General features: G+C 43.5%; 6 protein-coding genes across 6 annotated transcripts; all 6 read right to left on the reverse strand.

Moving 5' to 3' along the window:
- Positions 1–1,025: 1,025 nt before the first annotated feature.
- On the reverse strand, positions 1,026–3,519 carry LOC145708290 (ATP-dependent Clp protease ATP-binding subunit ClpX-like). Its single transcript, XM_081785947.1, has 7 exons — positions 3,494–3,519; positions 2,821–3,044; positions 2,268–2,617; positions 1,903–2,218; positions 1,552–1,800; positions 1,258–1,506; positions 1,026–1,194 (listed from the first exon to the last, which is right to left on the reverse strand). The coding sequence occupies exons 1-7, from the start codon at positions 3,502–3,504 to the stop codon at positions 1,100–1,102; spliced, it is 1,494 nt and encodes a 497-aa protein (XP_081642073.1). The 5' UTR covers positions 3,505–3,519; the 3' UTR covers positions 1,026–1,099.
- A 93-nt stretch (positions 3,520–3,612) lies between these two features.
- On the reverse strand, positions 3,613–5,652 carry LOC145709354 (mediator of RNA polymerase II transcription subunit 15-like). The gene is made up of 5 exons (XM_081787034.1): positions 5,554–5,652; positions 4,704–5,009; positions 4,217–4,659; positions 3,964–4,142; positions 3,613–3,894 (listed from the first exon to the last, which is right to left on the reverse strand). Exons 1-5 carry the CDS (start codon positions 5,650–5,652, stop codon positions 3,764–3,766), a joined length of 1,158 nt encoding a protein of 385 aa, XP_081643160.1. The 3' UTR covers positions 3,613–3,763.
- A 1,080-nt stretch (positions 5,653–6,732) lies between these two features.
- LOC145708291 (uncharacterized) lies at positions 6,733–8,362 on the reverse strand. Its single transcript, XM_081785948.1, has 7 exons — positions 8,191–8,362; positions 7,990–8,115; positions 7,807–7,949; positions 7,631–7,760; positions 7,471–7,551; positions 7,314–7,427; positions 6,733–7,266 (listed from the first exon to the last, which is right to left on the reverse strand). Exons 1-7 carry the CDS (start codon positions 8,320–8,322, stop codon positions 6,760–6,762), a joined length of 1,233 nt encoding a protein of 410 aa, XP_081642074.1. The 5' UTR covers positions 8,323–8,362; the 3' UTR covers positions 6,733–6,759.
- Positions 8,363–8,435: 73 nt separating this feature from the next.
- Positions 8,436–9,669, reverse strand: LOC145708294 (protein RER1-like). The gene is made up of 6 exons (XM_081785950.1): positions 9,570–9,669; positions 9,343–9,453; positions 9,107–9,299; positions 8,951–9,065; positions 8,775–8,875; positions 8,436–8,730 (listed from the first exon to the last, which is right to left on the reverse strand). The coding sequence occupies exons 1-6, from the start codon at positions 9,611–9,613 to the stop codon at positions 8,710–8,712; spliced, it is 585 nt and encodes a 194-aa protein (XP_081642076.1). The 5' UTR covers positions 9,614–9,669; the 3' UTR covers positions 8,436–8,709.
- Positions 9,670–9,675: 6 nt separating this feature from the next.
- LOC145708292 (sprouty-related, EVH1 domain-containing protein 1-like) lies at positions 9,676–12,850 on the reverse strand. The gene is made up of 4 exons (XM_081785949.1): positions 12,544–12,850; positions 11,971–12,322; positions 11,793–11,926; positions 9,676–11,309 (listed from the first exon to the last, which is right to left on the reverse strand). The coding sequence occupies exons 1-4, from the start codon at positions 12,816–12,818 to the stop codon at positions 11,132–11,134; spliced, it is 939 nt and encodes a 312-aa protein (XP_081642075.1). The 5' UTR covers positions 12,819–12,850; the 3' UTR covers positions 9,676–11,131.
- Positions 12,850–21,319, reverse strand: LOC145709355 (bridge-like lipid transfer protein family member 2). The gene is made up of 11 exons (XM_081787035.1): positions 21,262–21,319; positions 20,744–21,196; positions 18,120–20,699; positions 17,401–18,074; positions 15,854–17,264; positions 14,999–15,359; positions 14,242–14,617; positions 13,708–14,201; positions 13,486–13,643; positions 13,309–13,437; positions 12,850–13,227 (listed from the first exon to the last, which is right to left on the reverse strand). Exons 1-11 carry the CDS (start codon positions 21,317–21,319, stop codon positions 13,073–13,075), a joined length of 6,849 nt encoding a protein of 2,282 aa, XP_081643161.1. The 3' UTR covers positions 12,850–13,072.
- Positions 21,320–21,369: the final 50 nt, after the last annotated feature.

Genomic DNA, 21,369 nt, shown 5'->3' on the forward strand with positions numbered 1-21,369 from the left:
ATGATATCATCATTAATAATTTATAAATTTTAAGATTCTAAGAATAGATAGATGCAGTCTTACTCTTCTTCCGAACCGGCTACTGGGAGACTATATGGTCGGGGCTACACTGTCGATTTCGGATGGAAGTGAAGGTACTACGCGAAAATCCTTGATTGCTGATTTATGATTTTTAAGCTCTGCTTTGTTTCGATTGGTATACAAACAAAATGTGCGAAGTATTCGATGGCACTGTTACTAGAGAGCTTTCATTCACCCCAAACTATGGACACGTGCATGCCGGCATTGCCTTTTATAAGGGATCGCCTACAGCAGTCGGCGGTCGGAATACTCGTCCGGGATCGACTGAAAAACTCACGAATGATGGCTGGGAAGAACTTCCTACACATCCAAGGCCAATAAGAGATCATTCTGTTATTGGCTTGCCGTCTGGATCAATCATCACGATAGGCGGCTTTGACGACCACGTTTATTTGTATTTAGCAGAAGTTTGGCTGCTCAACGGAGTCGCTTGGGCGAAAATGAAAAATCTGCTACAGGTGAAACAATTTCAGAGTTTTTTCGAGATTTGAAATCTTTAATTCTTCAGCCATGTTATCGGGGATCATCAATTCTATCAGAAAACACGATTTATGTTTTTCCAGGGGAAAGTAGGGCATCCACTCGAAACGTGCAACGCATATCACTAGGAACAGTTGACCAACTTTCTATTCCCAAAGACTTGCTGCTTGTTCAACTGATAGCAAAGATGGCGACGATATTGCCAAGGTAGAGACTATTGGGTATCATGAGAAATTTGCAACTTATCCGATTCTCTTCGTGACGCCGATGAATTATTGTAGTCTGTAGAATCTACATCTGTGGAGTATTCTGAATACTGTATTCATTCTTTATTCCAAACTGATAGTTCTGTTAATCAAAATTAATTCTCATTATAAAATGCACTTCCCCTGCGCTAACAAAAATCTTTGGTACGTGCTTGATTTCTTGACTCGACGTCAATAAACCTGACTGTCTGCTCTGTTTTGTTGATCTTTTTTATTAACGCAGAAATCGTCGTTTTCCGTGAATGAACAGAAATAGAAATTATACGCCCGGTTCAGGCTGACGCTGCTTGCTCCTCCTCGACTTCAGGTTCCCTTCTTGTCAGCACGGGTTCTTTCTTTTTATCAACGACATCGGCGTCAATATAAACTAAAGCAAAGTTTAGTAAATAATCAATTCTAGCACAGGGACTCTTAATTGAAAGGCACTTACCAGAGGTAATGTCAGAGCCAGGAATTTCATATTTTACAGTTTTGAGAAGATTGTGCATCGAAGAGTTGAGGCCTCGCGCACCAGTGCCGCGTTCGATGGCGATTTGGGCGATGCGCTCGAACGCCTCATCCGTGATCTCCAGCTCGACAGGGGCGAGCAGCGAGCGGTACTGCTTCACGATCGCGTTGTCCGGCTCGTTGAGGATTCTGACGAAGTCCGCCTGTGTCAGGTTCATGATCGGGCAAAGAACTAAAGAAGAAAATCAACTTCTCTTCCTTGCTTTCGAATTCTGACCTTGAAGGCGACCGACAAACTCGGGGATGAGACCAAACTTGTGCAGATCGTCAGGCTCTATCCTAAGCATGCATGCGTCTTCTTCCTTGTGGCGCTCCTCCATCGCAGCGATTTTGGACTTTTTACTGAGAGAGACTTTTTGAGGCTTCGTCGTGAAACCAAGAGACTTCTTTTGCAAACGGCTTTGAATGAGCTTCGGCAGTCCAGTGAACGCACCCGAACAGATGAAGAGAATATCAGAAGTGTCCACTAAAACCATACGATTAGGGGTAGGGTTTGAACCAAGATAACGTGCTGCTACTTCTTTTGGTGAATTCGAGCCTTTTTTTGGAGTATAATAATTTGCTTTACCTTGAATATTTCCTGCTGCAGGTTTTTTAAACGGATCTTTGACAGAAACAACCGACCCTTCCAGCAATTTGAGCAGTCCTTGCTGAACACCCTCGCCAGAAACATCGCGGAAGTTACCGCCGGATAGCTTTCTTGCTGCAATTTTATCGATCTCGTCCAAGTAAACGATACCACGCTGGGCCTTTTCTACATTTCCTCCAGCGTTTTGCAAAAGCTTTTGAATGACCGATTCGATGTCTTCGCCGACGTAGCCTGCTTGGGTTAGGGCTGTGCAGTCGGCGACGGCGTAGGGGACGTCTAGATATTTTGCAAGCGTCTAAAAGTGGGTTTTACCATTGATTTCTATCTATTTTTTGTCTTATTACCTGGACTAGATGTGTTTTTCCAGAGCCAGTTGGGCCCATGATTAAAATATTAGACTTGTCAATGAGAACACTCGCGATTTCGCCCTCCGCCGCTTGGGTCTTATTCTCCTGATTAGCCTTGTACTGTAAGTTGTTCTGTATCCTCTTGTAGTGATAATGAACAGCGGTGGAGAGCTCCATTTTCGCCGGCTCTTGTCCGATCACGAATCTGTCCAAGTACTGGTGGAATTCTTTCGGCGTCGGAATTTCTTGAAACGTTTTTCCTTCTGTTAGGCCTGCCTCGCTCGTTTCCTGCGGCTGGCTGTTCGGCTGGTACAGTCGCGTTTCAGATTTGTAGTACATCTTGCAAACTTAAAGAATCAATGTTAACTTGGGCTGCCAACAGGTTGACTATAACTAACTTCTATCCATATAATTCTGATATAATTAGCTCTAAAAGACCTTATACGAGGCCTTGTACACATGTTGCGAGTCTAGGATTATGCTACATAACTGTAAGCTACTTGTAAAGAAAAATTAGAGGCATGAATATTTGGCTAGTTCTAAAAAGTACCTTTGCATTCGAAAAAGCGCGCGCCAATTTGTAACTTGGAGATGGAGACCATGGGCGCTCCGCAATCGGGGCACTTGTGATTGTTACCATCATTTCCGCCGTCAGCGCCCCCAGTTCCTCTGTCAAAAGCGCGCAACTGGCAGGTCGAAACTAGCGGTCGGCTGAGTACTCGCACCACTCGCCCTCGATGCAGACAAGTCAGCGGGACATGTCGCCGTAACGAACTCATACACGGGTTAGACATTTTAATTTTTCACTGCTGTTTTTTTTTCGAATAATAATTTAGCCTCGAGGGAGAAAAAATAAAACTAGCGCTGTAATGACAGCGGGTTACATAACTCTTCGAGAAAGAACCAATGCTAACAATTCACAATCAACGGACACTACTTTTAATCGATTGAAATCGATACTATTTTTCATTCAAATTTTCCGAATGTTTATGATAATCATTAAACTGCTTATTGATTTTCCAAGTAATTAATTCTCCAACATTTCATATTTTTCGACTTGGAATGTTCTATTGTTGACGTCAGGGCTCGACAACATGTGTGGAAACCTGAGTCAAGATAACCTTTGATAAAAAGCCGTGTTATCAAAGCTATTTGAAACCTGACTCAGGTTTCTACACATGTCGCCGAGGTCGCCAGATTGACCTGAATTATATAACCCTGCCCGGAAAGCCATAACTGCTTGTGAAAACTACTTTCTGAAGTAGAATAATTCGCGTTCTAGAAAATAAAACAGCTGTTAATAATTCGTAGAAACGTAGATTTTCAGAGGTCGTTTATTGATTCAGAAATCGACTCTTCAATATTGCACTTCATAAAAGGGAAGGAACAGAGGCCGGCTGAAATTTAGACTGAAAAAACTCTGGCTGAGCGAGAGAAAAAAATTGCTAAATTTGTCCGGCGGCCAACAATTGGCCAAAGCAACGAGTTTTTTTCTAGGCAATGATGTGTTGTGGCTCTTCTTCGATGATGTGCGTTTCTTCGTATTCCTTGAGCTTCTGTTGGGCGAAATCGATGTTGGCACGGGCCATTGCCTGGCGGATGCTGAGCTCCCAGCCAGATAGAACTGAAGTCACCGTCAAACCAGATCTTTACATAGAGAAAGAGGGACCGCCATATCAGCCTCTTTGTTTACCTTGAGTTAGAGTAACAACATGGCTCCCGAGAGAGTACTGCCTCTCATGGAAGATCAATTTCTGGGTTTGAATGAAATCGGTTCCTTCTTCCAATGTTTCGACCATGTGTTGTTCCATGTTGTCATCAGTATTTTCAACAATCGGCGATATATTCGGATAATCAGCAGGAATCGTTATACTAGAATATTAAATAAAGCTTCAGTACTATTTCTTAAATTGTAAGGCAATGCCGAGCTCAGCTTTTTTACTTACTAAAGAGGTCTGACAGGAGGTAGAGTTGGATCATTGAGCTCGACGACGATATGAATGTCGCCCTTGGTGTTGTGGCAGGAATCGTTGAGTTTGACGGAGAATTTCTTGTCCAAAGAAGCGACTTCTCCTTGAAGAATCAATGGGATGGTGTGTTTCCGCGCTGGGAGATTTTCCTCTTTTTGGTTGATCGCGTAGGGCGCAGGGTCTGGTCGGACTTTGTCCAAAACCGGCTTGAAGGTCCGACTGAGTGTGTGGTTGATGTTGGGCTTGGAGATGTGGGCAATGACGACGTCAAGCAGCGCCTGGCAGGGATGGTTGTTGTTGTTCTTCGGTGTGTAGTCGTTTTGCTGCTGATTTTCGACCAGCATCTGCTTGCAAAACGCCTCCACTTTGTCTAGCAATTGAATGTCGTGGATTTCTTGGCCGAGGATGATCGCTCGCACCTTTAGTAAAATGGTTTTGGTTGAATTAGATGCTGTTTTGAAACCTTTGTGGCAGGGTCATTGATTCGCGGCACGGTTTGGTTGGTTTCGTTTCTAGCAATCATTCGATTCAGCGGCTCGATGTATCGTTGCAGCCGGCGGAGTTTTTCTTTGTAGAAGCGTTGCTGCTCCTCGTCATTTTCGCGCTTGATCTGTGGATTTTGCGCGTTACCCGGATGAGCGCCTTGATGCATGTTTCCTTGGCCATGAGAGCCCATGCTCGCATTTTGAGGCATTCCGCCGGCGTTTGGTCCAGCCATTCCGGAGTTCATCTGCTGCTGTGGGCTTGGAACATGTTGATTTTGGACGCGCTAGAAAATGATTGTCTAGATATCGTTTTTTCTAAGAAGGTGAAATATATTGCGGTTCCCATAGTTGTTATAAAAGTAAGATTCACTAAAATTGAACATTGACTCTTTGATTATTTTTACTCGACTCTTGATCTTTGGCTTGATTTATTATCGTAAAGAGAGTTCTTCCAGCTTTTGAGAAAGACTAGATCGGGACTTTTCAGATTCGGCTTTGGCAGCGCGCTCAGCTTCGAGTTCTTTCTCGAGCTCCTCAACTCGTGCCGTGAGTTCCCTTATCTTCATGTGGAGCTGAGCAACAACCGCCGGCCCGTACTGAAAATGTCACGAATGGGATTTACTCAGTCAGCTCTACAGTGCTGTGAATTTGACGTGCTGTTCGAAATCGAAAATGACGATGAATTTAGCTTGATTGAAGCCTATAAAGGCTCTATATGATTTCATTAACGTATTCCTAGCTGAATGGGAACATAATGAATGATCATAAGTGGGTTTGTCATACCCTGCATGCGACAGTTCGGTATAAAAAACGAGATGGAGGGTTTACCTGTTGCTGCTGAAAATTTTGTTGGTTCTGAAAGGCGCCCGGCTGCTGTGGCATCCAGCGTTGGCCCATTTGCTGCTGCTGAACGCCTTGAAAAGGCATGTAATTCAACCATCAACTAATAAAAATTAAACTAGTACCATGATGCTTCAATTTGAATTTCAAGATTTGTTCATAATTGCCAAATTAACGAGAAATAGTCAGAACTGAAAGGACGCCATTTTTGGAAAAAAAAGATATTGAAACTCATTCCTGATGGATCTGCTGCGCTTGTGGCTGCGGATGGCCGGGTGGTTGGACTTGATTGTGCTGTTGTTGATTGTTCGGGTTGTTTCGGTTGCCCGAGTTCTGCTGAAAAAATGTTTCAAAAGAACTTATCGGAAAGAAATCCCGGATGCTCTTTCTTTGATTGTCGAAAAAAAGAACATCTGGCGATTAAAAACGAGCATGAAAGAACCAATTTAGTCAAAAGCCGATATCTCAATTCTTCTTTCTTCCAAAATGTCATCAAAAAAGGGAAACGAAATAACCTGATACTCTAAAAAAGGCTCAAAAAACACAATCAAAGTCTGCCATTCAATTTTTTAATGGTTGTTAGAGGTTAATGAGGCGTTTGATGAGCCGATCCTTGGAGCTTGGAGATCAACTTCGATGCCAGGTTGACGTATTCGTTCTTGTCTTTCACGAGTTGCCCGAGTGTGTTCATTTTTGCTCTGTTTTTTGAGGAATTAACGTTTTCGAGTGAACAACTTGGCTGTGGACTTTGAAAAGAGTTGCTGCTCCCAAGTGGCGGCCTTCTCGGAACCGGAGTTGTCGACCTCCTGGCGAGATATATCACGATTTTACTACTGACTACATCTTGCTTTGAAACTGAGGACTCCTGAGTTATCGAGAAGAAATCGAGAAATCCAAGATGGGTTTCTTGAAAGAAGACAGACCCTAACTCAGGCTTTCAACACAAATTCCCGAGCACAAATAGACAGTATTATTCCTCAGTTTTCTACAGACTACAAAAGCGACATATGATCTAGATCTCCTTCCTGCAGATACTGATGTATCTGATTCCGCACCCGCGTTCGAAACGAGTCCGAGCGCCAGTCGTCATTGTCCGCCTGCTGCTGCGGATGATGATTCTGCTGGTAACTCATTTCAGACTGAATTGGCGCAGGAGTTTATTCACAGTGAAAAAATATAATTTATTTTTGAAATTTAAAAATATAGAAATTCAAAACAAGAGAAAGAAGAGAGAACTGAAGTGGCGCTTGGCTCTTTTAGGAAGTGACGATGTCCGATGGCTTCACTTTTTGGCGATTCACCATTCTGATCGGAGCCAGATCCACTACTCGCGGAGAGCGTTGAGAACCTTTTCAGGCTTATAACAAATTTTCCTTCGATTGAGAATTTAATATTTTTTATAAACAATCCTTTGGCAATTGCTCTTGGTCCAATTTCGTCCATCGATACGCCGCACGGGAAGTTGGCATGAGTGATGATTTGGGTGTTGCACTTGACGGGTTTGTTGTTTTCTCGCACTTTTGTAATTCGCCGCGGCCGGTTCAGCAGAGCAGGAGGGGCGCTCGTCGAGGAAGCCTCACTCATCGAGGACGGAGACTCGATCTTGTAAGACGTTCGGTTCTTGCTGGCGCGGGGCAACTGATCCACGCCGATTTTAGCAACGCTGATAACATTGCCTACTTCGTCGTACTCGACCAAATGCTAAAATTAACAACGCTAGAATCTACCCGAAAAGGAAAAAAACTGACCTTCGAGGCGGCCTTGACTGATCCACGGAAAGAGTCGGTTCCGTACTTTTGAATCTTCGGGAGAGGATTCAAACCTCCTTTGCCAGATGGCGGAATAACGGGCGAAAGAAGCAGCTGAAAAGTGACTAGAATTCGCTGAAGGAAAGAAAACGGGTACCTCTGCTTCGTCGCTCAGAAGAGGCGAAGGAGTTAGACTTCCTTTTTTGATCTTTGGGGAGTCTTTTCGTCGTCCGTTTATCTAATCATCAATTAGGCGAGTTCAATAGTTGAAATGAAAAAGGGAAGATGGAATTGCGAACACTCCTACTAAAATTTACCGTTCTGTTGACCGAGAGTTTCTTCGGCGGGGGAATAGGAGATTCAAACTCTGGAGTGTTTGGTGTGTTCTGCAGCTGCTCCTCTGAAATCAGCGTACTCGAAGTCGAGGCAGAGAGACGAGAGAAAGGCCTGGAAAATAATGGTCATTTGTCGAGTGTTGCTCGTTGAACTGTACCTATCAGTGGGAGTTCGAATCACCGGCACTTTGTTACTCATCCACGAGTCGATTATCGATACTTTTGGAGGCTCATCTTCTGCCCAGATCTCATCCCGTCCGAATTCCAGATCTGTCGAGAGGAAATAGTTCTCAACAGTGCACTGAAATTTGTAAGCTTCGAATCTTTCAATTCTTTCGCACCTCTAGAATTTGGCAGAAGATATCCGCCGCGTAGGCAGATGCCTGTTGCTTCAAAATTCGCGCTTGGCAAGTGTTGAGCGAGTCCTCAACCAAGCTTCCTACTAGGCCGGCGATAAAGGAGTCTCTCTGAAAGAATGAAGCGCTGAAATCATGGAAGAGAACCGGGACAAATGCTTCTTCAAGCTACTAGTGCGTTTTTACCTCGTCTATGCCCTGCAGAAAGTCCCAATCGGCCTCCGACACACCTGGAACAAACTCCGAGGAGTTGTTCGCCGACCCCCGATCCTTCCCGCCAACATCGGGGGTCTTAGGTGGCTTGGCCTTCCCCTTCATCGGCGCATTCTTAGCGGGCGGAATGGTGGCTTATTTTTCTGAAAAAGAGATGCTCAGAATAGACGAAAGAAAAGATGATGCTCAATTCAGTTATTTTAAACGTATTCCATTATTTAAAAGTATAATCTAGAAATTGCACAGGAATTGCACAGACAGAGGTACTGGGCAGATAGGAATTTATTTTTTTTATTATCTTTTTTTTTGTTTCGCCCAGTTGATGGTGTTGCTTTGGTGCGCCAGCGGTTGTGGTTGAGTCGGGGAATATGTTTTGTTTTTTTTTCGTTGTTGCTTTTTTGATAAATGTTTTGTTTTTTGGAGATATGCAGCTGGGTTGAAATATTATCGGTAGTTGAATTATTGAAGAAAAAGGAAAAGCATGTGGGCTCTTTAATAGCGCTGGTCGATCACCTTAAATTTACTTGAAAAATGTGAATAAAGAAAATTTTGCTTACGGTGCCGGAGTCTTCTTTTCCCTGGAATTTCTTCTTTCCTGAGGTCCATGGAACATACTTATGCTTCATCATATGTCTGATTTGTCGCTTCATCGTGATGACTTTAAGTTTTTAAGTTAGTAAGAGATCAAGCGAAAAATGGGATATGAAAAGCTACTGTAAGAGCTAATACTAACCGAAGAGCATGATAAAATACATGACAAGAATGGGCCAGAAGACTGGCACGTTGAATCCTTCAAAGAAAGTCATGGCAAATGAAACGCACGTTGCTCTCGTTGCCCAGCACCAGAACTAGCAAGTACATTTTGGAAAAGAAAGAAAGCCCTTTTTACCTTGAACTCGGGCAGTCTTCTGATAAAAGGTTTGAACTCGCCGCCTCGGGTGGGCAGCTGTCCGTCGGAATCGTCCTCATCTAATGCATCGTCGTAACTCATGGGGTCAACCTTTGGTGTGAGAAACGCGATGAAAAGATTGAGGAAATAAATGTGAAGCGCGTAAGTGATGATGTGGAAGCCGTTGAGATACCTTGATTCTATTTTAGGGGGTGTTGTGAATATGATGGACTTACCAGACTCGGACCCAGTAAATCATGTAAAGAGTGAAAGCAAAGGACCATCTTGGAACAGTGAGGGGAACGGTTTTGTCGAGGATAGTTTGAAACTGGCGAGAAATTCGGATTCTTTCAAAGACTAGACAACCATTTTTGACAAAACTGCCAACTAGGGTTAGGTTTAGGAGCCTCCTCCCAACCCTTACCCAACTTAGCTCATACACAACAGTTATTTTAGTCCTTTCCTAAGCTGCTCAAGTTTTCCAGGGGTGTTGCCAGACGATTCCATATCGAGTAATTGAGTGACAATTGAGGACTCTGAACAAAACGTAAAGAAGCATTTGTTTGTTTACTTATCTGGTCAAAGCAGAGAGGCAGAAGACCTCTGTGATCAAACCGAATATATTTTTATAATATTTAAAGTTGTTTAGGTAACGACGGATGCGGGAAAGCGTTAGTTGAAAACTTTTTTGAACGATTAAATTTTTTGTGTGTTTTTTGCTGAGACTTTTTTGCAGTGAGATTAGATAGAAAAGCGTTTGAACGAGTATACTTGTGATTTTTGAGCAGGTAAAAGTGGAAATAAGTTTAGTGCACATTTAGCATGACAAACTTGAAACAAGAAATAAAGATACCGCAAAAAATCAATGATCTTGGCGGGTCTTACCTTCAAATTAAAGGCTTTAATAGATGCACTGTGGAAACAGTCTTCCACAAAGAAGAGGGTACTGGAGCGCTTTTGCCGATCTCAGGCCTCCAGTTGATATCTGTTGGATATTATATGTAGTTTAAAGTGAATGAAGATACATAGTAATGCGACGTCAGCTTTTCATTTCATAGAATATGGAATAAAGATCGAATGACGTGCTTTTTTTAAGGTTCCTGGATTTAAACAACCGATTTACACCTTTTTATACCTGGAACATCATACAGATTTGGAATCAGCAGAAAAAATCTAGAAATTTGACCCTTTTAGGTTTCTAAAAATCACTTCCGGTTGCGATTCTAGAGCCAGAAGTTGGCGAAATTTATGAGAATGGCATGCATGTGACCTATCAAATTGAAGCTTAGAACATTTCCAGTCACTTGAAAGAGGAATTAAATCGAAACACGGTCAAAACGACCGGTAAAACCAGAAAACAAAATCGATTTTTCTGGGCTTTTTTAAGAATTTCAAATTAAAGGAAAACAAATTAAACCAAATAAAAACTGAATCTGACCGCGCGCAAATGATTTAAAATGTTCTACGCTTCAATTTGAAAGGTCATTTGCATGCCATTCTCATAAATTTCGCCAACTTCCGGCTCTAGAATCGCAACCGGAAGTGATTTTTGGAAACCTAAAAGGGTCAAAGTTCTAGATTTTTTCTGCTGATTCCAAATCTGTATGATGTTCCAGGTAAAAAAAGGTAGAAAGTGGTTTTTTAAATCCAGGAACCTTAAAAAAAGCACGTCAATGGAGTGTGATTGGCAAAAGAGCATGAGTACACCCTTCTTCGTGGAAGACGGTTTCCACAAAGCCTTTTTTACTAAATTAAAAACTTGCGAAGATCGTTGGTCAATGCGGTAAAAGAATGAAACGATGATGCAAAATAAAGTTGGGCAGATGAATCTGTATCTGATAGATACGCACTGCGAGAATGGTACTTAAAGTATCGCATCGATTCGATTTCGAACAATCGAACTATCGGAGAGGCAGTTTTTTATCCCTTTTTGCTTGTGATACGCATGCACCACCGAAAAAATAAAAATAGAATGAAGTAGATGATTAGTGAAGAAGAAAAAAAGAGAACGAGACGGGTGTTTTATCAATGGAACGAGTCCGAGGATAGGCGCGAGTTCCGAATCTCGGAACGGACGATCTCGCGAATTTGGCTCAAGAAATCGGCCTGAAAAACTAACAGTTCCTGGCGCAGGGCTTTCTGCATTTGCTGCATTTTGGAGACTTCGCAAACTTCACCAGCGGTTTCTGACGAGTAATCCGAGCTAGAAATAAGATTTAAACATAATAAGCAGATAAATAATTAAAAAAGATGAATATAATGCATAGAGGATTCCAATTTTTTCCCTTCTTTGGTTTAATCATTTTTATTGGACGGCAGTTTATGGAACCGTGAAATTTCAAGCAATCAACATCAAACGAAATAAAGATCAAAATCAAGGGCACATAGATTTCTTTTGATTATATAAAGAAAAATTCATCTGGAAAGGAACATTCGAAAAAATGATACGATCATAGTTGTGAGAATTTTTGTTTATTAAACAGAACAACTAATTGTTGTTAAATATTTTCAAAATGATGCATTTGCAAATACTTGGCTGAACTTCATATCATCTACCACAATTTCTGCAAATAAAATCATACTACAGTAGTAACTGTTAAAAAGCTGAAAGCATCTCGTTACTATTTAAAAACTTTACTAAATAATAGGTGAAAATTATCTTTGTCCATTTACGATAGAAAAAAACCTTGAATCTTGGGGCTGAATCGTCGATTGAACTTGGTTTTGAACTTCTGTCGGGTTGTTTGTAGTTTGCACGCGCGTTTGAAGACACCTTTTTAATTCATCGCTGAAGTTTTGTTGTGTACTTTCTTTGCCTTTCTAAACCAACTTTGAGACCTCTTCCTGACTTTCAACGACCCTACCGGTTGTGTTACAATTTCTGCTGCTTGAGCTTGTTGCGGTGATTTTTCTTCTTTTCTCGGATTCAGCGTCACTTTGTTTTTGGTCATTTGACTTGAGCTGCTTTGATAAGGAGTTCGCGTTGCTTGCATTTCCGAGGAGTGAATATTTTGGTTGATATCGGGTTGTTGATGGACTGCCGAACTTGAATTATCAAGATGCAACTTTGACAACTGATTTGCAGCTGATTCCGCGACTCGCAGTTCTTTTACGTGGCTCTCGCAAGGCCACGCTATTCGGCCGCACACGTAGTCCAGACACTTGTTCATCCAAAGCGAGAAGTTTTGGGCTTCTTCTTGTGACAAGAAATTTAGCCTAAAAAGAGACAAATTAGAATTGAGAAAATTGAAAGAAGAGAACTCTAGTTTGTTTCTATCGAGCAGAATCCGCGGAAACATATTTTTGGCCTCTTAATTTTCAACAATTTTCTCAACGAAAACCCCTTATAAACGCAGGTTTCCCAAAAAAATGCTGGAAAATCTGGTACTCTTCGTTGATTTCCAAACTATTTCAAAGTAAAACTTTTCACTACTCACCCATAAACGGATCCACTGTGTCGCCATTGATGAAAAGTCGCAGTTGCTTCATTGTAAATCAATCCTCTGACAATGGAGCAATGAACGGAGAGCTCCTGCGTATCGTTCTTTCGTCCAACGACGCGGAACGAGCGATTCTGCGGGTGCTGATAGATGCAAACGCGCGAGATACCATTCCCAGAGCAAGGATACCAGCGCTTCTCTGTTTGATTGTACATCATTACTGAAGCGCGGACGGAGCAAACTGGTGATTCCAAACTTGATCCAGAGTCCATTCTAGAGAATTTAAAGAGTGGTTTTAAGAAGTGAAAGGTCGAACGATAGAATAGAATATAATGTAGCAGTACGAAGTTTAATAGTATTCATAAGACTATACTCGTCGATTTGATCATCTTTCCTAAAGTAAATCCCAATTTAATGAACTAAGAGATAGGCGAAATCGACGAGTACACCCTTAACCCTGCCCGATCGAGCAGAAATGGATAAATAAAATGAACTGATTGAACACAATGAAAACTCTGTTTTGAACTTAGCTTTTCTTCTTGCGGTTGAAGAGGCCTTTCTTCTGCTTTTGGGGAAAAAGAAGATCCAACTTTTTCGTGGAGAGGTTGTCTTCCGGTGATGGCAGCTCTTTCTCGTTCTTGTTTTTTCGGTCTTTTACTTTTAGCACTTTCTGCTGAAATGCTAGTTCGGGGTTTAACAAGCTCGGCGATCAATAACAAGTAGAGTTTCTAGAGAAAAAGTACCAGTTGACAAAACCCGTCCCTTGCTGCATGAGAACTTTTTGGCAGCTATTTTTGATATTCGAAGCTAAATCTTGCCAAGTCCAAGTCTTGTTCTTGTACTCAATGCACGGAATATCCAGCCGCATATTGTCCAAGCTTGGCACTCGAACTGAAAAAATCATAGATCGAGATATTCTTTATTTGAGCGAAATTGCACCTTTGTTGGTTCTACAGTCGGAATGGTAGGAAACGGTGAGTGGGACTTTTGGAATCTGGATGTGGTGGAATGTCTGGTTGTTTCGCGCCCGATCAGCCATGATTTTAGCGCCGTGGTCATCGAAGCTCGGGAGACTTGAGCTGTAGATTTCGGATAAACTAGAAAAGGGAACGTTAGTGACTAAAAAATACGGAAAATCAGAAGCTCTTCCTTGAGTTTTACCTCGATTGTTTTTCAAGCGTTGGACTCGAACGTCTAAATTTCGAAAAGAGACGACTTTTTCTATCACTTCCAGCTTCTGACTTTGAATCGGCTTCTTTTCTCAAAGTCTTTGGCGAGGCAGGTTTTGAAACTGACACTGTGTCCAAAGACGGGTCCGGGAAGAAGAAGTTGCGAAAGGCGCGATAGAAAGTGTTCGTTACAGTAATGTGCAAAGGTAGAATGTTCAGTTCGATGCGCTCTTTGACCGGGATGCCGCCGACTGGAGGCCTCACTTTGCAAAAGACCCGAATCGAGGCAAGATTGGAGGGGGCGATGCGAACTTGCGGTCGGAGAATGGTTTGGAACTTCTGATTCTCCAGCAAGTTCGACAATTCGAAATCGCCAATTTTAAACTCGTGGGAATGGTGATTCTGGTTTGACTTCTCGTGCAGATCGGAATCAACTGAAGCTACAGAGCGGTACTCGAAATTTTTCATGACGAAATTTGCTATTCCCTAAAAACAGTTAGTCATTCCAAAATGTTGAGAAGGAAACCTTTGGCTGAATGGAAGCTAAAATGTTTGGCGAAGCTTCCACACTGACAAGTTTCCATTTGACTTCGTGGAAGATAAAATGCGTCCGCCTCGTCTGCCGTTCCGAATCCTTTCCGATGTCTTCGCTCAACAACTGCTGCTTGAGGTGCGTTTCCTTCGCCAGCGACACCATTACGGCCATTTCTTCTGATCGAATGTTGAGTACGTCTTTCTTGTCGTTGACCTGGTCCTCTGTTTCAGAAATAAGCTGCTTGAGTTCCTCATCATCACTGTCGTCGTCTTCATTCGAGCAGCACAAGGTGTACAGTTCGTGTTCCAAGCTACGGACACAATCCAGATCTTCCCGAATTCGAGCTTGGATCTCCATCGCTTGATCCCTAAGATATTGGTTAGAAATTGCTTGCAATTCTAATGATTTGTGTTAGTTCGTTCCAGCGAATATTTGAAAAACAAATTTGGAGGCCTAAATTTTGGTTGATTTGCATCTCTCTGCGGGAGATGAGCTTCATATAAACCTCTGACTCTTCTTCAGAATATTCAAAAATATAATGGACCAATATTGTGTGACGCTACTAATTCAACTGTGTTATCTTCTCTGAATTTCTCTAATAAAATTACGAAAAAAATCGAGCCAAAGGAATCAAACTTGCGAAAATCTAATCTGTGATCATTCAGCAGAATGCCTCAGCTGTCTGATCCACCTATAACTTAGGATAAAGATTTACGGTATTAACGAGCTCAGGAGTTCAATAACTTACCTAAGCTTCTCGCGCAACTCCTCGACTTTATTCTCAACGGTCTGATCCTCTACCAGTTGCAGATGAAATCTTTTCGACAGCATCTTCAGCGTCAGTCGTTCCTTTATACCTGGCTCCACGTGGAGGAATAAATTGTTCACGATATCCAAAGCTAGAAGATATTGTTGATCCGTCGTCCAAATTTCCATTTGTTTCTGTGAAACAGTGAGTGTGTTGATTGTCTTTTCCCGGTTGAAAGTTCGACTGTCGCGGAGCACTTCTTCAGGCGAGATCGGAGGAATGTCGACGTTGCCAGGAATCGGGCAGTAAGACATGTAGTTTATCGTCAAGGCGCAGGGATGAACTATCTTTGTGTAAGCACCTTTGAAAAAGAATGTCAAAATGATCGAGAAAACGTTTAAATCTTTTCTAGATATGAGTCCATTGTTTTTGAGATTTCATCAACGGACTCTTCACTCTTAAAAATTGAGCTGAGCAGCATGGTCTTCTCCGAAGAAGCAGAAGAGTTTCTGATGCCTAGAACCCCAGCGAGCACCGACCCCGCCTTCGAGACCTTCGACGGGTCCGACTGGAACCCTGACGTAAGTATCTTTTCTCAGGAAAGAGTTAATAAAATGTTAAGGAGTTCCTCGCGAGTCTCCAGGAGACGGCGGTGAACGAGATCCTCTGGTCGAACCGCCAGGCCCGGCTGAAGACACCTCCTCTTCGCCGACCAAAGATGTCCCGGACGAAGAAGATTATTTCCGGCGCGGTGCTCGCTGGGGTTTTCCTCAGCAGCAGTTACTTCTGCTACAAAATTTTATTTTAATAAATTATTAAAATCAATAAGAGTGTTTATTCATTTGACATCCGCGCCTGGCATGTTCTCTGGTGGATCGAGATCGTGGGAGAGTTCTTGTTGGATTTGATACGCAGGAACCCAGAGGTGGTCGGTTTCGTTTAGCGTGCTGCCTTTGGAGCCGACGGAGAGGGAGAACAGTTGCATCCCTGTAAGTGTGCCTTTCGTGCCGAACTTGTCCAAGTACTGACCGTCTCGCCAGGCTCGGCAATACTCGTGTCGTATCAGATTGATATTGTCGGCGGTGAGACACATGAAGCCAGGCCTTTCGAATCCCTTCAGCAGCACTTGGCAGTTTCGCAGATTACATTCGAGCCCCGTGTAGACTGGTTTCTCCTCGTTCGCCTTGGCTGATTGCTCGACGAATTCGGTCGAGCAAGTCTTTTTTCCAGAGTTTAAGAGTTGATTCAAAGGATTGATGAATTCCGCAGCTGTGAGTTCTTTCATTTCCTCCCCATTTTGATGGGCTCCTTTATTGTTCTTCGAGTTGGAACTTAAGTTTTCGTTCTTTGAAAACATCACCGTTAATTTCGCGGTCAAGTTCTTTTTCAAAATGTTTCCACATTCTGCTGAATTGATCAGTGTCATAATACAGTCTCGGTTTTCCACCTTCCAGAGCGCTTTGAAATCGGCCGCGTCAAAGATCATTTTTCGTCGATCGGCGTTCTCGATGAACTCGGCGAAGCGACGGAACTTCACATTGTCTAAACTGGCGAAGAAATTCTTCTCGGCGTTGTCAGTCGAGGAGGAGGCATTTTTGAGGTAGACGTGGATCTCCTTTGCTTCCAGATTCATCTTTTCCATCGACCACTCGGCTTTTGGACGGAGAAGAATGGCTTCGTCGCGGGGTCGCTCTTCGATCTTGAGCAAGTGATTGGACTCGAGAAAGCCAGCTTTTGATTGAATCACGAAACCGATGTTCTTCGAAAAGCTCTGTCGATACTCGCACGCCATAGAGTCGAAACGCCAGAGAAGAGAAGTCTTGTGATAATGCCTGGAGAACTTTTTCTTCGGCGGAGTGTTGTCGGCCCACCAACCGTTTCCGCGCTTGATCGGCCGAGCCACGTCCGTTATCGATTTCCAAAACGAGCTCAACCAGTTCAGCGTCGTCGAAAACAGAAAAATGCGAAACATTGGGACGTTGATTCGCCATTCGAGGTCTAGACTTTTCGAGCGAAAGTTGGAATAAGTATCTGCCCCGTCTTGTAGAGGCGTTGTAGAGGGAAAGACATTGTGCCCAGTTCGGTTCCCATTCCGCGGCAAGTTCCAGCTGATCAGCCAGTCCATCGACAAGTTTGGCATTTCGATGAATTTGATGTTCGACCATTTTCGTCGCGTGTTGATGGTGATGATCAGATCGCCCAGGAAGGAGATCTTTCCGTGCACCCAGTTCATTGTCAAGCCTTTTTTCGACTCTGTTAGTGAGTTCTTTTTATGGGATCATCGTCAATGTTCAGATAAAAGATATGAATATTTTTCTACACTTTCAACCGGTAGCTTTAGTCAATAATCGAAAAACAAACGCGTGTAATCTTTCTTAATTGAAAATTGAAGATCCCTAGTCCCATTGCCAGCAAAGGCGTTCTTCGTGCGCGTACGGACTCTTTGACGACAAATGATGCCATTCTGATCGATTAGCTTTCAGGACAATTTTGCCTCTGTACTTGAGTCGCTGCTTGTCCCACCAGGGCAGTGCTGGCGAGTTATCCGGCGGGCCAGAGGTTATTCGATCGAATGCGTGTTGGAACTCGCCCCAGGCTGCTTCTAGACATGGACCCCAACCGAGCTCAAGAAGATCGTAATTCATCTCAATGTCGTGGAAGAACTTGAGCGGGGCGAGGTTTCGCATCACTTCTCGCGAACTCCACGGCTGTCCCGGATCGATTGTGAATCGCTTCCAGTTGTGCTCTTCCGTTCCGTGCTGCTCTGCACCGCAGAGCGTTCCTGTCCACGAGAAATTCTCGGCTTTCACCAAGTCGGTCGGAAAGTCCCGAAGCTGGACGCGCCAGTTCGATGCTTTGAGCTCAATCACTCGGCCCCACATTGTCGAGTACTCGAAGGCAGCTACAGTTTCGTCTTGAAGGTCTTGGTCGATCAGAAGCAGCAGTTCCTTCAGCGGTTCGTATCCGTTCATCGATTTATCCGCCAAAACTGTCAAGTCAAAATCAGTTACAGTCCAGCTGAAGAGATTTTTATACTTGATCCATTTTTCTTCTGCTTTCATTTTACGAATACGAGCTAAAACCGAGTGATTATACGAGATTTTATCTGGAATAAGCTTACCTAGATAGATGTCAATGTTCTTTTCAAGAAGTTTGTCCAGGAGCCCCCGTAAGACACTTTCTTCCGCTTCCATTTGTTTAATTCGATCTTCGAGGATTTTGAGACGCTTCTGCTGGTCGATAACCTCTTGGGAGTGAAAGTCATAGACTGACCGAAGCTTAATCTCAAAGGGATCGTCTTCGACCGTCCAGAGCCACTTCTTGACGCGAAAGACGAGATCGGGTGGCAACTTGGTGCTTGAAAACGGCTCCGAATTCGGTTTGTAGAGTTTTTTGATCATCTTGAAAGTGGCGATGCAGTGCTCGAATGTGGTTGTGAACATATAGTTGAAGGGGAAATGAAGATGCAGGAGGCTGGATTCGATGAAAAGAACGCGATTTGACAATGTTTTTGGCTTCAGCTTGAAATAAGCCTCACGATCTTTTCGCAACGCGTCTAAATTGTCGTCTTTTTCTTTGTAAGTTACTTTTAGCTCTTCTATGTTTATGAGTTTGGAATGATCGTCGAAGTCGAATATCATCGACGAGGACGAGAATCGAATCTCGGAGAGCTTATTGCACACACAGCCGAAGTTGACGAGACGCAGCTCCATTTTCTGGCCCGTGTCGAGGTTGAAAATCAGGTGAAAGTCCCGTAAATTCGCGCTGATATACTTCAGAAGATTGAGTCTCTCCTTTCCTTCGCTTCCTGATAGACCTGGCCCATTGGTAAAAGAAGAGTTTGGTGTCGAGGGAGGAGTGGACATGACCGCGTTCCGAAGGTGATTGATGATTTCAACGACGCTTTCGTGGAAGAGAATGTGCACTCGTGGACTCCACTTGAGCACTGTCACATGACCAGCAGGAAACTCGACCGATAACTTTTCCAAGGCGTAATCAGACAGCTCAAACGTTGCGAGGCATTCCTTGATTTCGAAGAACTTGTCATCGATGCTATCCGAAGGCAGACACTCTACTTTCGATCCAATAAACTGCGTCAGTCCAAATGCCACGCCAGAAATCTTGATCTTCAGCGCCTTCAAATTTCTATCTGCTTGGAGAGTATCGAGTCGGAATAAAACCAGCTCTGGACATTGACTCGATCGCACATAAATCGTCACATCGCGCACATTCACATCTGCGTATCTGGAGTCAACTTTGAGCACGGAAGATATTCTAGAATTTCGCACGCGATCGGGAGAGGTATCTTGGAAGTGATTTTCGACAAAGTTGGTGACTGTGCGGATTAATTGAGTCAAGTTTTCCGCAATTTCGTTCGATACTTCCATTGTAAAGCCATACACTTTGACATCGTTGTGGCAGATGGTTTGATTCAGATCCCTTCCGGTTTCGAATTCGAGCGAGTTTCCAAGCCGCACTTGTTCAATTCCAATAAGCGTGCCCCAATGATGCGTACCACTTTCAAAAGCTGGCGGTCCTTTTCCGAGAACAGACTCGGTGAAGCTCTGCAGCTTGTCAATGTTGAAGATGATCCCCTGGCTGTCTGAGTGCTTATGGTTGAGGATGGAGAGCGAGCGAAAGGTTAGTAGAGCTTTGGATTGATGCGACTCAATGGAGCATTTGGCGTTGTTGATCTTTGCTGAGAGGAAGTATTCAATGACAAGCGCCCTTTTCGCATAGGGATTTTTAATTCCCGGTTCGGACTTGGTCTTCCGATGCCTCTGAAGTTTGAACATTTCTAAGGACTCTTTTGAACCAAACGGGCGAAGACCTGACGGGCCTGGCGTCCATTCCAACCCTGCCTTCGCCAATTTATACCAAAGGAATGCCTCGTCCAAGTTCAGAAACAGGGTCAATTGACTGCTTTGGACGACGAATATGATGCGCATTGGTTGGACGCGACCGTTTTCCACCTCGACATTGCATCGCAGGTGATTCGCTTCGATCAGCGGCGCTTCTATGTCGTGACTTCTGAGACTCGTTTCTTTCAGTTCGAAAAGAAGAGATGTTCGTTCGCACGCAGCCATTGATTCGATTGACCAGGAGGTGCGAAATGGCTTTCTTCTGGAGCCCGCTCTATTCGCCCGTGCGTTGTCCACTTCGACGAGTTCGACTTCCTTCAGCGTTTTCATGATAGACACTTCGGAGCAGGAGAGCTCCAGCGTTTTCATTTCGCGCTCTGAGTTGATCTCCGCGCAGAAGTTGTGAATTCGAAGCTCGGCACGAGGCATATTCGTCAATTTGAGCAGCTTTTGGGCAGTTTTGGAAGAGTGGATAAGCTGCGTTGAAGAGGAAAAGTGCTCCGGGCTAGTTCCTCCAAGTGGCGCTTTTTTGATGAAGGAGCGGATCACGCCTAAGGCTTTGATTTCCGCCTCGATGTTGAACTTAGAGAAGACGATCTCGAGGAACTCGGGCTCTTCGTTGACGCAGGGCATTTGTAATGGCAGTGTGTAGTTGATTAGTAAGGGACAGTACACCCGTAGGATTTGGCCTTTCGGGTAGTTGATCGATAGGGAAATCTCGGGAGTAGATAAAGTTGTGAAAAGGTGGTTGAGTTTTTCCCGCACGGATATGGCGAATTCTGTTTGAAGGACTGAAAATGTTATCGCGCATTCTGACAGGCGATAGCCAGGGTTGAAGACTGAAAAGGTTGATTAAAGCAGGTGGAGGAGGCGAATGACTTACTATCGAAACGACTGGTGAAAGAGGAACATTGAAGACTTTGGAGGAAAAAGTTTTTGATGAAGAAATCTTGCGAGGACGACCGAGACGCGTAGGATGAAGAAGATTGAGGAACGAAGGAAGGAACTGGGCTTTCAGCTTGGCGGTACAAGTCGAAGACGGTATTTACGTCGCCTATTTTGAGCGAAATTGGTCTTTTGTAAAGAAGGCGCCTGAAGACGCAGAACCAATGGATTTGAATGGAGGAAATGTTCGCCTTGATTTTTTCGCATGCAAAACCGTTTGAAATTGGAGGCGAATTCGGAAAGGTGACGGTGAATTCTACTGCGTTGACTGACAAGTAGGTCGAGAAGAAGGTAAAGTTGTAGTAGGCGAGCTCGAACTCGCAGTTGAGCTTTTGCGCAAATATGAGAGAACATATCGCTCTCCGATCAGAAGAATCAACCGTACAACGATCTAAAATGAATAAGATGAATGAAAATCTGAGTCAGGATCCTGAAAGACCATTTGCCTGAGTGTACTTACGTAAACAATAGCAAATATCAGTACGAGAACGGCTCCAGAGGAGAAATCTTCCATATCATTCTTCTTTTTTCCTCGATTCCAATAGTCTGAAAGTAGCGAAAAAA

The sequence above is a fragment of the Oikopleura dioica genome, chromosome XSR (assembly GCF_907165135.1).
Source record: "Oikopleura dioica chromosome XSR, OKI2018_I68_1.0, whole genome shotgun sequence".
Classification (NCBI taxonomy): domain Eukaryota; kingdom Metazoa; phylum Chordata; class Appendicularia; order Copelata; family Oikopleuridae; genus Oikopleura; species Oikopleura dioica.

Excerpts from the sequence above, each read along its gene's own strand:
- LOC145708290 (XM_081785947.1), bottom strand. Across the intron at positions 2,219-2,267 it reads GAAAAACACATCTAGTCCAG|ACGCTTGCAAAATATCTAGA; the intron begins GTAATAAGACAA and ends ACCCACTTTTAG. Across the intron at positions 1,801-1,902 it reads TGCAGCAGGAAATATTCAAG|TGGACACTTCTGATATTCTC; the intron begins GTAAAGCAAATT and ends GTATGGTTTTAG.
- LOC145709354 (XM_081787034.1), bottom strand. The coding sequence starts at position 5,652 with ATGCCTTTTCAAGGCGTTCAGCAGCAGCAAATGGGCCAACGCTGGATG. Across the intron at positions 4,143-4,216 it reads CCTCCTGTCAGACCTCTTTA|TATAACGATTCCTGCTGATT; the intron begins GTAAGTAAAAAA and ends TTAATATTCTAG. Across the intron at positions 3,895-3,963 it reads TGTTGTTACTCTAACTCAAG|TTCTATCTGGCTGGGAGCTC; the intron begins GTAAACAAAGAG and ends CGGTGACTTCAG.
- LOC145708291 (XM_081785948.1), bottom strand. The coding sequence starts at position 8,322 with ATGAAGGGGAAGGCCAAGCCACCTAAGACCCCCGATGTTGGCGGGAAG. Across the intron at positions 8,116-8,190 it reads TTCTGCAGGGCATAGACGAG|AGAGACTCCTTTATCGCCGG; the intron begins GTAAAAACGCAC and ends TCATTCTTTCAG. Across the intron at positions 7,552-7,630 it reads AACTCTCGGTCAACAGAACG|ATAAACGGACGACGAAAAGA; the intron begins GTAAATTTTAGT and ends ATTGATGATTAG.
- LOC145708294 (XM_081785950.1), bottom strand. The coding sequence starts at position 9,613 with ATGGAATCGTCTGGCAACACCCCTGGAAAACTTGAGCAGCTTAG. Across the intron at positions 9,066-9,106 it reads GAAGACTGCCCGAGTTCAAG|TTCTGGTGCTGGGCAACGAG; the intron begins GTAAAAAGGGCT and ends TGTACTTGCTAG. Across the intron at positions 8,731-8,774 it reads GAAAAGAAGACTCCGGCACC|GTGATCGACCAGCGCTATTA; the intron begins GTAAGCAAAATT and ends AGTAAATTTAAG.
- LOC145708292 (XM_081785949.1), bottom strand. The coding sequence starts at position 12,818 with ATGGACTCTGGATCAAGTTTGGAATCACCAGTTTGCTCCGTCCGCGCT. Across the intron at positions 11,927-11,970 it reads CAGAAATTGTAACACAACCG|AAAGGCAAAGAAAGTACACA; the intron begins GTAGGGTCGTTG and ends AAGTTGGTTTAG. Across the intron at positions 11,310-11,792 it reads ATTCAGCCCCAAGATTCAAG|CTCGGATTACTCGTCAGAAA; the intron begins GTTTTTTTCTAT and ends TCTTATTTCTAG.
- LOC145709355 (XM_081787035.1), bottom strand. The coding sequence starts at position 21,319 with ATGGAAGATTTCTCCTCTGGAGCCGTTCTCGTACTGATATTTGCTATT. Across the intron at positions 20,700-20,743 it reads TTTCACCAGTCGTTTCGATA|TCTTCAACCCTGGCTATCGC; the intron begins GTAAGTCATTCG and ends CAACCTTTTCAG. Across the intron at positions 14,202-14,241 it reads TAGCTTCCATTCAGCCAAAG|GGAATAGCAAATTTCGTCAT; the intron begins GTTTCCTTCTCA and ends AACTGTTTTTAG.